This window comes from Theobroma cacao, chromosome 10, assembly GCF_000208745.1.
Source record: "Theobroma cacao cultivar B97-61/B2 chromosome 10, Criollo_cocoa_genome_V2, whole genome shotgun sequence".
NCBI lineage: Eukaryota > Viridiplantae > Streptophyta > Magnoliopsida > Malvales > Malvaceae > Theobroma > Theobroma cacao.
In genome coordinates, this window is record NC_030859.1 from 2,704,811 (window position 1) to 2,719,286 (window position 14,476).

At 33.5% G+C, this 14,476-nt stretch overlaps 2 protein-coding genes across 2 annotated transcripts; both read left to right on the forward strand.

Annotated features, from left to right (window-relative positions):
- On the forward strand, positions 5,527 to 7,254 carry LOC18586200 (alpha-latroinsectotoxin-Lt1a). Its single transcript, XM_007009438.2, has 2 exons — positions 5,527 to 6,123; positions 6,211 to 7,254. The coding sequence occupies exons 1-2, from the start codon at positions 5,527 to 5,529 to the stop codon at positions 6,919 to 6,921; spliced, it is 1,308 nt and encodes a 435-aa protein (XP_007009500.2). The 3' UTR covers positions 6,922 to 7,254.
- LOC18586201 (ankyrin repeat-containing protein At5g02620) lies at positions 11,164 to 13,218 on the forward strand. The gene is made up of 2 exons (XM_018128714.1): positions 11,164 to 12,019; positions 12,147 to 13,218. The coding sequence occupies exons 1-2, from the start codon at positions 11,438 to 11,440 to the stop codon at positions 13,029 to 13,031; spliced, it is 1,467 nt and encodes a 488-aa protein (XP_017984203.1). The 5' UTR covers positions 11,164 to 11,437; the 3' UTR covers positions 13,032 to 13,218.

The window sequence follows — 14,476 nt, forward strand, 5'->3', positions numbered from 1 at the left end:
GACCAGACTCAACATATCAAGTGACACACAATGCATTCCGGGTACTAGTAGGGTTGGAAATAACAGCAATCTATCGAGCCATTTGTAATACGCCAGATGGTGTTCGACAAGTCAAAGCAGGTTCCAATGAGGTTCCAAGTGGAGCGGGCAGATCAATCATGGATCTAAATAGTTTTCTTTTATTTTATATTCCAAACACTGCTGCATTTCTCACCACGCTTTTGCTTACGGTTCTGTTTTAAAAATTGGTCTTTTCGGTGAAGTGGTTCTCTTACCGTTGCTGCCATTAATCATTTGCTATGTCATGTCCACGCTAGTCATAACCCCAACTGCAAAGTTTACTTATTGCAGTTGGCTTACTTTGGTGCTTGCTGTTGAGTTTGGGTGTTTGTTATTGGGAGCTTATTCATATCGGTTGCTGAAAATAAAGAAGGTTAATAGGAGCTCAGGAGAACTCACCGTCTCAGTGTTATTTTGAAAGGGGTGGGAACATAGACATCCTTTAGCATTAGCGTTTGCATAGATAGACGTTTTCAACATAAAATGTCCAGATGAATTTGAAAATTGTGATTGAATTTTTTGTGATTTCTAGAGAAATGTTCATCTTCATACCCCCTGTCACCATCTATGACATCCTTTTGCTAATTATTTTCATTTTCATCAAAAATTAAAAACGTTAACTTTAAGTGCTTGTTCATAATTAGATTCATGTCTTGTTTAGGATTGAATTAATATGTTGACACAAGTTTTTTTTTTTCGTTGAATGGTGCAATCTAATCTAATTCAATAAGTTCAAAAAATTTTGTAAGATATTTTTTAAACACAAACACAAAATCATCTGTTAATTATGTAAGTTGATATTAAAAACACATAACTTACTATTATTATTGTATAAATATTTAATAATAACTTTATAAGTATGTAAAATTGATCAAATGTTAATATAAAGTTTATATCTAAGTAGTAGACTTTTATATGATTTTTCTTTATAATTAAAATATTTAATATTATAGAAAAATTCTCATTAACGATCCACTAAGTCTAAGCCTAAGCCTAAACCTATTGAAATGCATAAAGACAAGCATGTTTGTGATAAAAATTTTCACTTTTCTACTCTGTCCTCTATTCAATTGATTCTTGAAGATGAGAGACACAGAGAGGGAAGAATGTAAGAAGAAGAAATTTTATCTTAGTCCTTATCCATTGATTTTTCTACCATACTTTTATTGTTAAGTAAATTTGGGTAAGTTGAGTTCCGGTGCTTGAATGTGAAATAGCCACAAGTGCTATCCAGCTTTCAATAGATATTTTAAAACCAGAATAAAGGACAGACAGCGAGATTTATCGTTTCAGTGAATACTACTTTATCTCCACGACTACTGTTTCTGTTTTGTCACCATTCCTAATTGACTGTAATTACTGACACAACAGTGTAGTGTGCACCCTCTCTTTACTCTTTTAATCAATTGCTGTCAGTAGCCTTACGATTACCTATCAATTTATCAGTATTCTAAGCCTTATCACCTTACTATGTTTACTGAATGGAGGGGAACTGCTCTGCCTTTTTTTTACGTCTTTGTAATTTGCCTCTCCTGATATGGATGAAAGTTTGAAGAGAGCTGCACAAGAAGGAAATATTGTTGAATTATATGCATCAATCCAAAGAGATGGAAATGTTTTGAGGCAGATGGATGAGATGGAGTTCGTTGACACTCCATTACACATAGCTGCAGCTGAAGGGTGCTTTGATTTTGCCATGGAGGTAATGATCTTAAAGCCGTCATTCGCTAGGAAGCTAAACCAAGAAGGCTTAAGCCCCATTCACCTTGCGTGGAAAAGGGGCGTAAAGACAAAATTTTAAGGTGTTAATCGAAGTCTGACTCAATCTGATTCACTTCAATCTGATCCATGAACACCCTTAATTAGAATTCGAGAATTTCTCTTTAACGTCTAGACTTCAAATTTTAAGATATAAGAGACGGGATTACCAGAGGAAAAAAAGATATTTTTTTTCTTCTGCCAAAGTGGAATTTATTTATATATATGTCACCGACCACTAGACAAAGAGTAGAGAAAATAACAACATAATTCCTAGTAAAAATAAGGCATAGCCGGAAAGCACCATTAGCTACAAGCAGAGAACATATAAATGTCACACAACATCACAAAGATCGGACCATGAATCATTTGAACACGAAGCTGCGAACATAGAGTCTCTGTCCACTCCATATTTAGCTAGACCATCGACAAAGGAGTTCGCCTCACACAAATTATGGACAATGGCTACATCACCGATGGACTGCATAAGACTGTCAATCTCATTAAAAATATGTCATTTATCCCACGGTCTCTATTACTAGCTTCCTCGTACCTGCAAGTAAGGATGATGCAAATAAACGAAGGGCATATATTTGAGAACCTAGAATCCAAAATGTCTCCTTTTGTAATTAAAGACTACTAGTGGATGTATATTGCCTGAGAACCACAAATCCGTATAAAATTGCAGGATGGATATGCCAACATTGACGGACCTCGTCGCCTTTTTAGCCACCATTTAATTTATCATAGCACAATATAAATGTGTGTCAAAAATGTTATCTTTCAATTATTCTTACCGCACGCTGAAAAAGGTAAAGAAGACAATGCTATCACGGATTAACTATTTGATTGGACGTCACAGAACAAGTTGTAATGAAGTAGTTCTCATGACGCCGTCCCGCTAAACCTCATCATTGCACGCAACGCCTCGAAGGGTACGTGAAGTTGCTCTTTAACCATGGCTAATTGAAGTGACTTTTTTTGTTTTTTTATGACTAGTTGCTTCACTTGCTTTTTCCATAACTACGAGTAGATTGCTCTTGTTTGTTAATTATATATGAAAAAATTATAAAAGAATAGTTTTTTTTCTTAAATTTAATTTAAAAATATTATTTTTTATAATTTTAATTATTTTTAATTAATTTTTGATATAATTTGATAATAATATCTTTTAAATAATTTTAAATAAGTCAAAATAGTTTAAATTTTTTTCATCTCGTCATTTAGATAAAAATTTTTAAAATTAAATCTCGATTTATCTCTCTGATTAAATACTATCTATCTCGTCATTCAAAAATGATATCAAGTTTTTATTTTATTTTTTAAAATAGTAAATTTTAGGGTTTTCAAGGATAATGAATAGCGATTTTACTCTTCAATGGTGATTGCAGGCAATATGATGGATTTGGTAATTGGATACTTTCTGATGATGACTTGCTTCGAAACATGTGTTGTGATGAAAATACCTGTGTTGATGAGCTGGATCAGATTAATTAAAATGATAGGCTCAGGGAAAAAAATAGTTAAAACATGTTTGATGGATTTTATAGTGGTTCACGATTTTATTATGTCTAGGATTGAGATGACTGTTAAACATATTTGCTGAGAATTTTAATTTTTTTATGAGATTTTGAATTAAAATTGTTCAAGTAATATTTTATAAAGAGAGTATATTTTGTTTTTGCATAAGAGGAGTGAGCAAGGCCCTCTCGATAGAGATTTATTTTGTCTTGCTTTGGAGAGTTATAGAGTTTTGTAACCTATCTTTTATGAAATGCATAATTTCATGGCTTAGCAAATAAAAAAAGTACGTGTTTTATGTTTTTGAGTTTATTAGTTTATTCATAAAACCTCAAAGTTAAAGAGTTGAAATTGATTAGACTGGTTTTTAAGTATTACAAGATTGATTTTTAGGCATTACGTAATTTAATTACTACGTGACTGATTTTTAGAAAATACATTATTGATTTTAAGCATTATGTGACTGATTTTTAGACATTACGTGACTGATTTTTAAGTAATACCTAAGTCGCACAATGCCTTACTAACAAGTTACGCAATACCTATCAACTAGTCACGTAATACCTTATCAAAAACTAGTCACACAATGCTTTATCAAAAACTAGTCACACAATACTTAAAGTCAATCATGTAATGTTCAAAGTCAGTCATATAATACTTAAAAACTAGTAACGTAATTCTCAAAAATCACCAAAATTATTGAATTTCATTTAATAAGATCAACAACTTCAAACGATATACCATATTTTATTTAACAATATAATTAACGAATATGAATGCTCAAAGTGTTTAAAAATTTTTCTTCATATATCAAAAATATTTCAAAATACTTAAAAATATTTAAAACGCTCACAAATTTTTTTCATGTATCAAAAACTATTCCAAAATATTCAAAATGCTTAAACATTTTTTTGGATAAGAAATACTCTAAAAATGAATAATTTGATAAGGAAAGTTAAAAAAATATGAGTCAGTTTGAGACGCAGATCTAAACATACTTGATCTGTTAATAAATTTTGAGTTGAGGAATGAAGTCAAATAAATAAGTCAATTTTATTAAAGATAATTTTATCTAAATTTTAATTCTTTTAAATAAAAATAATTAAAATTATAAAAAAATCTATTACCAAAAACACCTTATACATATAGACACATTTAAAAAAGAGCTAATTATATATTGGTTCTGTTTCCTTTCTATATTATCCTCTATTTCTTTATGCTTTAAACTGCTCTAATTTATCATGTTGTTATTTATTCGATGTCGATATGGCAAAATCATTGATTATAATAAAATTTTTACTTTAAACCATGTACAAAGAAAAAATTATGAGAAATTTTATTATCTCTAAATAATTTAAATTTAAAAAATAAATGAAAAATATTAAATTTTCTCCCTTAAAATTACTAACAGAGTAATACTCTATGTAATGCTTATTAACTTTTTATTAGAACAATATCTAAAAGAAGAAAACTTATACTAAATTTAAATTCATGTCATCTCGAATTAGTTTTTCAGATCAATTCGGGTTTAAGTTATTCGAATTTGGATTGATTTTGATTGGGATCAAATTAAGTAGGATAAAATTCAAAAACACAAGAGCAACTGAATTCCATTATGGTATGCTTGATGAATGTTTCACATGGAAAGGGACAAAATAGAAACCATGGCTTTATAAAGTCAGCAGCCCAAGCAAAATAAGACCAAGACTTGAGCAAAGGACCCCAACTTTCTTTAAAAGCCTGTGGGCATGGTTATTCCATTTATGCCTTAAAAGTTGTGAAGAAGTAATATAGTAGATAATAGGTAATGTTGTTAGCATTAATTCAGTTACCCACTATGCTTTTGAATTAAGATAATTCAGTTATACACCTTATACATAACCCATTTTCGTTTGGAATATTTTATTTTAATATATTGGACAGATGACATGATTTTGAATCGAGAAACAAAAAAGATACGGAATGACTTGAAGGCATTTTTTTAAGTACATATGAGGAAGTATAAGTAATTATTAATTAAGAGTTTATATAGTGGGTTGATTTTATGATTAGTTGCCTGACTTGCTTCTTTCCTCTTTATATTATCCTCTGCTTCTTTATTCTTTAAGCTGCTCTAATCTTTTCTTGCAAATTTCATCAGTTTTCAGTAGTCTGGATATTGCTGCATAATTTATTATCCCCAGCATAATGGATTGGAGGATGAGTGAGGCTGCTCAAACAGGAAACATCAACGTATTGTATGAATTAATCCAGGAAGATCCATATGTTTTGGAGCGTATTGATCAGGTGCCTTTTCTTGATACACCTTTACATATAGCAGCCTGTGCTGGGCATGTTGATTTTGTGATGGAAATGATGAACTTAAAGCCATCATTCGCCAGGAAGCTCAACCAACGCGGCTTGAGCCCCATTCACCTAGCCTTGCAAAAGAAACAAGAAAAGATGGTGGATGATCTCCTATCAGTTGATAAAGATCTTGTTCGTGTCAAAGGGAGGGAGGGCATGACTCCTCTGCATCATGTAGTTGGAACTGGAAACCTTGATCTATCGATCAGGTTTCTTGAGGTTTGCCCCGAGGCTATTGAAGATGTGACTGTTCGAGATGAGACTGCTTTCCATCTCACAGTCAAAAACGACATGTTCGAAGCTTTTGAAGTCTTGATAGGATGGCTCCGAAGGAGCCGCCATGAAGCTGCCCAACGATGGGAAAACAAGCTACTGAGTTGGGCGGACATTGAAGGCAACACTATTCTGCACATTGCAGCCATCAGAGATAGTCCTCAGGTATGCTACCTATCTCAATGACTCCATTTATATGATGCCAGAGATCTAGTTTTATGAATATTAATTTGTTACTTTACCAATTATCAGGTTGTAGAAGTGTTGCTGGAAAATTTGAGTCAAGACCATATCAATTCCAAAAATTTGGAGGGATTGACGGCTCTAGATATCCTATTAGAACACCAAAGGAATGAAAGGCAAGTGGAGAATAGAGAGATAATGGATATTTTAAGCAAAGCCGGAGGTTTGCGTGGTTCCTCGCTTCCCAATAATCCCGACTCTTCAATCAACGTCAATTCATTCAGATCAAAGATGTCATATTTTCAAAAATTTGCAACAATCGCAGCTCGTGGAAAGAAGGGTATCTCATATGAGATGCGTAACGCATTTCTAGTAGTGACTGTGCTAATTATAACAGCCACTTACGATGCCTCATTAAATCCTCCTAAGAAGGGTGACGACGTTTCATTTCAGAATTACCAAGTCTCTAGTTCTTACACATTTTATCAGGGAGCAAATCCTCCTACGGGTGGCGGTAATTCTCTGCAGGACTTAACAGATTTAGTAGATGCATCTTCCATGTTTTGGTTATACAACACCTTAACTTTTTGGGTGGCACTGGGGTTAACAGCTTATCTCCTCCCAAGTCGTACAATCTGTTTGTTTCTTCTCATAACACTTTCCCTTTTCGGCTCCTGTTACATGCTTTTAGTAGCTGTTGTCTCATGGAAACTACAATTTCTTATTTCTCTTACACCTTCACCCTTCTCGTATCATGCTCTTTCCGTTGTGAACTACTGATTGTCAACGTTAATAGCTGTCCTGGTGGCGTTTCGGATCGCCCGTTATGTTTTCTACAGATTTGTACCCAGAAGAAAGATTTTCTGCCTCGTACAATTTGTTTCCTTTCTGCTTATAGTTATATGTATTCTTACTCCAGCTGTGTTAAATGTCGAAACCATATTCTTTCTGTGAAGTTAAGGGGGATTGTGGTTTTCTGTAAGGCAAATTCTTTCCTGGAACGTCCCCGTAAGCCGTGTACTAATTATTGGACTTTTATTGCAGCTTGGATTCTTGATGTATCTTCTTATTTTTTTCTAATGAAAGTTTGCATTGTCTGAGAAAATAAAAATATAGTTGACAAAAACTTCACCAACACAAAGTCTTGGTCCAGTTGATAGCGAGAAAGTGTATTTTCGCATCCTGTCTTCTTCCTTCGAAACGTTATGACGGAAATACCTCCATGTCCTAATTCAGCATGACAGCTGAGGCGGAAAACCAAAACAAAAGCATCTTTTTTTCTCTTCACCCCGACCTCCACTCATCCAAAACACTCCGGCTGATATGGTATCTGGGCCAAGCACCTCCACTCACTTCCCACTCTCTCCCTTGTAGTTACAAACTAAGCACCCTTTCACCATTGACCATACACACTCCAGCCACTCAGCCCATCCACCATTCTTTCAAAGACCTCGCCCCAACTTTCAAAGTGGAGTACCACAAGCTAAAAGCGTGTTTGACCAAATTATTTTCATTATCATCAAGAAGTTCAACACCAATACCAAAAATTTTGCTTTTGTTTTTAAGTTGATTCTCGATCCGAAATCATTTGAAATCATATTAACACTTTTTTTTGTACAGTTGTAGAAGTTTTATGTCAAATTTGCATAAAATAACTGTATCATATTATAGATTAGATTTCACCAAACCATTATGTCCATCTCCAATGCCCCTATAGCACCCATTAGTGGTAACAGTTTTTTGTAACGCTTAGGCATTCACAACAATATTAAATAACATTATAGATAAAGGGCATCTTTGTCATAGTCTTCTTCTTATTATATGCTTTTTTTAAGTCCAGTATAAAAAGATACCCCTCATACTATCCTTCCTCATAAGATTAATAATCTCATTAGCTATAAGTGAAAAATTTGTAATTTATAATCTCATTAATGAAAGCAAATTGATTGCATCCAATCACCTCCACCGCTGCAAGTCTCAGACGGTTTGCTAAGATTCTAGCAAGAATTTTATACAAACTTTCCACTTGATTAATTGGTTTATAAGTGCTTGACCCCATAAGACACTCATGCTTTGGAAAGAGAATTATAAAAGATGAGTTTATGTAACTATTAAAAGAACACAAATTATAGAACACAGATTGTTCTATTGATTTTAGAAGAAGTGCAGATTAAAATCATCTTATCATGATACCTTTTTTTTTGTTTGCTTAGTCAACAAAGTTTTTTTATTAATACCAACATGTTTTACAAGCTTTGATATCCCAATTAAGAGGGAATATCGTTACAAGAACCGTCCCAAACATTCATTGATAGTTTGACCAAAATCATCGGTAAGCAACAACATAAAAAATACCCCATTCATCACCAAGTATAAAACAACTCAGTTCTTGGCTAACGAATCTGCCAAGAAATTTGCTTCCTCAATTTCCAAACCCAGACTCATGGCTAAGCTCTATAAATGTGAAACATTAATGATAATTGTAACTCGGACCAGACTCAATATATCAAGTGACACACAATGCATTCCTGGTACTAGTAGGTTTGGAAATAACAGCAATCTACCGAGCCATTTGTAATACGCCAGATGGTGTTCGACAAGCTGAAGCAGGTTCTAGTGAGGTTCCAAGTGGAGTAGGCAGCAATCATGGGTCCAGATAGTTTTCTTTTATTTTATATTCCAAACACTGCAACATTTCTCACCACGCTTTTCCTTACGGTTCTGTTTTAATAATTAATTTTTTTGACGAAGTGGTTCTCTTACCGTTGTTGCCATTAGTCGTTTACTATGTCATGTCCACGCTAGTCATAACCCCAACTGCAAAGTTTACTTGTTTCATTTGGCTTACTTTGGTGCTTGCTATTGCTTTTGGGTGTTGGTTATTGGGAGCTTATTTATATCGGTTGCTGAAAATAAAGAAGGTTAATAGGAGCTCAAGAGAACTCAAAGTCTCAGTGTTATTTTGAAAGGGATGGAAACATACACATCCTTTAGCATCAGCCTTTGCATAGATAGACGTTTTCAACATAAAATGTCGAGATGAATTTGAAAATTTTGATTGAATTTTTTGTGATTTATAGAGAAATGTTCATCTTCATACCCCCTGTCGCCATCCATGGCATCCTTCTGCTAATTATTTTCATCTTCATCAAAAAATAAAAACGTTAACTTCAAATGCTTATTCACAATTAAATTCACGTCTTACTTAGGGTTGAACTAATAGGTTGACCCAAGTTTTTTTTTATTTATTTTTTCATTGAATGGTTCGATCTAATCTAACTCAATAAGTTCAGAAAGTTTTTAAAGATATTTTTTAAACACAAACATAAGATCATCTATTAATTACATCAATTGATATTAAAAAAACATCACTTACTATTATTAATGTATAATTATTTAATAATAACTTTATAAGTATGTAAAATTTATCAAATATTAATATAAAGTTTATATCTAAATAATAGATTTTTTCATGATTTTTCCTTATAATTAGAATATTTAATATTATAGAAACATTCTCATTAACGACCCACTAAGTCTAAGCCTACTCAAATGCATAAAGACAAGCATGTTTGTGATAAAAATTTTCGCTTTCCTACTCTGTCCTTTGTTCAATTGATCCTTGAAGATGAGAGACACTGAGAGGGAAGAATGTAAGAAGAAGAAAATCTATCTTAATCCTTATCAATTGATTTTTCACCATACTTTTATTGTTAAGTAAATTTGGATAAGTTGAGTTCCAATGATTGAATATGATGTAGCCACAAGTGCTATCCAGCTTTCAATAGATATTTTAAAACCAGAAAAAATATTTCAAGAGATATTTTAAATATGATATGCTTAAATATTGTATGGGTTCCCCATACAAAAATATTTATTTGATCGTATTGAAAAGGACTTTTAGATTGCAACTTGAAATAAACATTTATCTATACAGAAATAAAATATTAATTTATTCTTATGGTAGGAACAAGAAGATTGACTCACAAACATCGACAATGACAGTTTAAAAATATAATCAATAAAGAATTTTGGTTAAAACCCAGTATACTGACCATTTCTGCGCGCGGAAAGTTTCTTTCACAAAGACAACTCCACCAATCAGGCAAGCAATATGGTACGCACAAGCAGATTTGGTCTGACAAAAGCAGATAGCACTTGCGCTTTTGACCAAATTAGGCAATTTCTTACTTGGAAAATTTCCTTGGAACCTCCAAGAGCACCTCATGTGTAGTTTGTTTACTAATTAAGTGTATCAAACCCTTGAAACACATTGTCTGCCTCATCATTCTCCCAATTTCCTTTTGTTTATAGCTCTTGTTATCCTTGTCAGAATTCTCAAGATGGATGAGCTTTATGAGAGGCTGCGAAGGGCTTCCCAAGCAGGAAATATCGATGCATTATATGCATTAATTCGAGAAGATGCATATCTTTTGGAAGGCATTGATCAGATACCATTCTTTGATACCCCACTGCACATAGCTGCAGCTGCCGGGCACACTGATTTTACCATGGAGATAATGAACTTGAAGTTATCATTAGCTCTAAAGCTGAACAATGATGGCTTTAGCCCTATTCACCTTGTCTTGCAAAATGGGCAAGAAGAGACAGTCCTTGATCTCCTGGGAATGGATAAAGATCTCGTTCTAAATTTAAAAAAAAATATTAAAAGGACTAAAATAAAAACATTTTTCTAAATTTCAACGGAAGTTAAATGTGGACATTCAATAAAATTTCAAGCCTTTAAGCTTTCTGTCAAGCATAATGGCTTAAAACCACTGCCCTGCATTTACAAAGAAACTCTATCTCAATCCTTATCAATTGATTTTTCTACCATACTTTTATTGTGAAGTAAATTTGGATGAGTTGAGTTCCGATGCTTGAATATGATATAGCCACAAGTGCTATCCAGCTTTCAATAGATATTTTAAAACCAGAATAAAGTAGGAGAAAGCAAGAGTTATCGCTTCAGTGAATACTACTTTATATCCACGACTACTTTTTCTGTTTGGTAACCATTCTTGATTGGCCTTAATTGACTGACACAACAGTGTCCTGCGCACCCTCTCTTTACTCTTTTAATCAATTGCTGTCAGTGGCCTTACGATTTACCGACCAATTTATCATTATTCTAAGCCTTATCACCTTACTATGTTTACTGGACGGAGGGGAACTGCTGAACTTTTTATTTTTATGAAGTGAAACCAATCCGAATGTCTCCAATGCTCTCTTAGTTATATGTGTCTTAATATCCTCTTCTATTTTCAGCACGTCTTTGTAATTTGGCTCTCCTCATATGGATGAAAGTTTGAAGAGAGCTGCACGAGAAGGAAATATTGTTGAATTATATGCATCAATCCAAAGAGATGGAAATGTTTTGAGGCAGATTGATGAGATGGAGTTCGTTGACACTCCATTACACATGGCCGCAGCAGAAGGGTGCTTTGATTTTGCTATGGAGGTAATGATCTTAAAACCGTCGTTCGCTAGGAAGCTAAACCAAGAAGGCTTAAGCCCCATTCACCTTGCAGTGGAAAAGGGGCATAAAGAGCTGGCGCTACATCTCATGCAAAATGATAAAAATCTTGTCCGTGTCAAAGGAAGGCTGGGTGAGACTCCTTTGCACTACGCAGTAACTGGAGCAGAAAACCTCGATCTCTTGGCCAGATTTCTAGAGGCTTGCCCTGAATGCATCCCAGATATGGCAACTACAAACCAGACTGCTTTGCACATTGCAACGAGAAACGATAACTTAGAAGCTCTTGAACTCCTATGTCGGATGCTTAGGAAGAGTGACTATTGTGAGGATGTGGTGAACCAGAAAGACAGGAATGGCGACACTGCCTTGCACATAGCTGCGCGCAATAATCAACCCAAGGTCCGATCTTTTCCCCTCTTAATTATTTTTACTTTTACCAAAAAAAGAATGGATTCTTTAATTTGGGATTGTATTTCACGGTCAATTGATTGTGGCTTTTGTTTGTCTCAAACTCTCTATCAAACAGATGCTCAAACTGCTATTAAAATGCAAGGCTGATAAGCTTGCGACCAATCAGGCTGGTAGGACGGCACTGGCAATTGCCTGCGAACTTAATAACAGAGAGAGCATTAAGATTCTGCGTGGTTGGCGAAGTGCAAAAGTTTTAAGCTATCAATATAAGATTCGGAAACAAATGTTTAAGACTGTGACAAAGGCATCAGAAGTAATTTTTCAAGGTATGGATAGTATATCAAGCGAGGATCGCAATGCCTTACTAGTAGTTTTAGGTTTGCTTCTAACAGCTACCTACCAAGCTAGTATTAGCCCGCCGGGTAGTGTTAGGCAAGGTGATGGCTCCTCAAACTCCGATTCCACTGTGGGCAAATCAGTCATGGATCAAGTTAATTTTCTTCTTTTCTATATTCCAGCCTGTACTGTCTTCCTAGTAGCGTTTTTCCTAACATTGGGCCTCCTTAGACCTTACCCCCATCGTTTCAAGACTGCTCTTCAAGTACTACTTGCATTTCTTGCTATATCTTTCAACGAAGCAATAACTTTCATAGCACCAACTGATTTCGCGACGGATGTTATCAATTTGTTTTCAGTGTTGGTTTTTGTTTTAATGATGGTCATGTGTGTTGCTTATCGGGTATCAAAAGTTAGCGTTTTATTTCTAGGATGCTGGTTAGTGCCTGATCTGTATGGCCCATTGCAGATAGGAGCCTATTTAATTATAGGGTGTTGGTTATTTTTTAGTCTATATGATCCATTTTGGATAGGATCCATTGGAATTGTAGTATGCATTTTAGTACTATATGAGTTTATTCACAGCTGGATTGTAATTGCCATAGTTTCAGTACCCATGGTATTGCTTGCTTTGTTTCTATTGTGGTTAGAAGTAGTGCAATGAGAACGTTGGCTGACATCGCACCCCTCAAGGCATACGGACACCTAATGCTGAATGAGGATCTAAACGATGGCTGCTCCGGCATCTAGATATTTTTTATTTCCGGTTTTGTATCTTTTTTGTTGTATCATAATGTACCACCCATAAATTCAATTCCTCCTGTATAAAATCATCTCCACTTTTTAGTGTATCTTTTTACTGTACTTTATTTCGCTTATAATATGTGCTGATATGTTATTAATACTGTTTTTGTTTTAAATTAAACTTTAGGCTTTCACTCATCATAAAAATTTCAAAAAAAATATGATGATATTAGCATTTATTGTAAATTATTTTATGTATAGTATTTTCGTTATAAAATTATGATTTCATTGAGAATGGGATAACTCTCCCAAGCAAAAACAAAAATGGGGGGTTTCAAGCCTTTATGGTACGTTTGGTTGGCGGAATAGATAGGAATGGAATAAAATAGTTATTACGTGATAATAGAATGAAGTGGGAATAGAATAGAATAGTTATTACTTAGTTTGGTATGACAAAGGGAATAGACCAGGAATAATTATTATGACTTATTGTAGTGTTTGGTTGGTAACAATAATTTTGGAATAAGAGAGGAATAGAAAATAAAAAGACAAAAACACCCTTTATTATTTATATGACTATTTTTTATTAGATTTTTTAAATATTAATAATCTAGAATTTAATTAAAATATTAATAATAAATCATTTAAATATTAACATTTATTATAGTTTAAATATTATTATGATTAATTTTATTTTATTTTATTTTAAATTTGTTTTGATTCGAATCATTGATTCGATATATAATTTTGTATGATTGTTTTTTAATTATTTTTTATATAAAATTTTGAATTTGTCACTGTTGATGATGATAATCATGTACTCATTTTTCATTTTTAGATATAATATATATAGTGTTAATGTTTAATTAATCATTCACTTTATCCGTAAATATAACAAAATGACAATCTTTGAAAGAATTCATAAATTTATCAAATTAAAAAAGCGTGTACAGATGAAATAAGGAAGCAAATTAAGAGAAACAGCCCATTACAACCATTGCAACCAAATTAAATCTTTGTTTCTCTCAACGTCTTGCTTTGCAACAGAATCCGCTCTATGGTTACTGTATACACAAATAAGAATGCTCAAAATATTCTCAGAAAGCATACTTCGGTTAGTTGCCTAGGATATATAAAAAATGGATTTGCCTAATTTATTATTATTAAATTTCTACTATTTTAATTTTTAAATATTTAGTATAAATTGATTTATCAAAAAGCCCCGTGCCTTTCCATTTTGAGGGCTTATTCGATGGTGCGACTCGTTCTGCACCTTTTCCTTTAAAAACTTCTTGGTCTCAAACAAAAATGGAGTTAATTTCTAAATAAACTAATTACGTACCTCTAATTAGGGGTGAGTATCGG

What these genes read in the sequence shown, in the direction of transcription:
- LOC18586200 (XM_007009438.2), top strand. Translation starts at nt 5,527, where the DNA reads ATGGATTGGAGGATGAGTGAGGCTGCTCAAACAGGAAACATCAACGTA. An exon ending in CCATCAGAGATAGTCCTCAG is followed by an intron (nt 6,124 to 6,210) that starts GTATGCTACCTA and finishes ACCAATTATCAG; the next exon opens with GTTGTAGAAGTGTTGCTGGA.
- LOC18586201 (XM_018128714.1), top strand. Translation starts at nt 11,438, where the DNA reads ATGGATGAAAGTTTGAAGAGAGCTGCACGAGAAGGAAATATTGTTGAA. An exon ending in CGCGCAATAATCAACCCAAG is followed by an intron (nt 12,020 to 12,146) that starts GTCCGATCTTTT and finishes TCTATCAAACAG; the next exon opens with ATGCTCAAACTGCTATTAAA.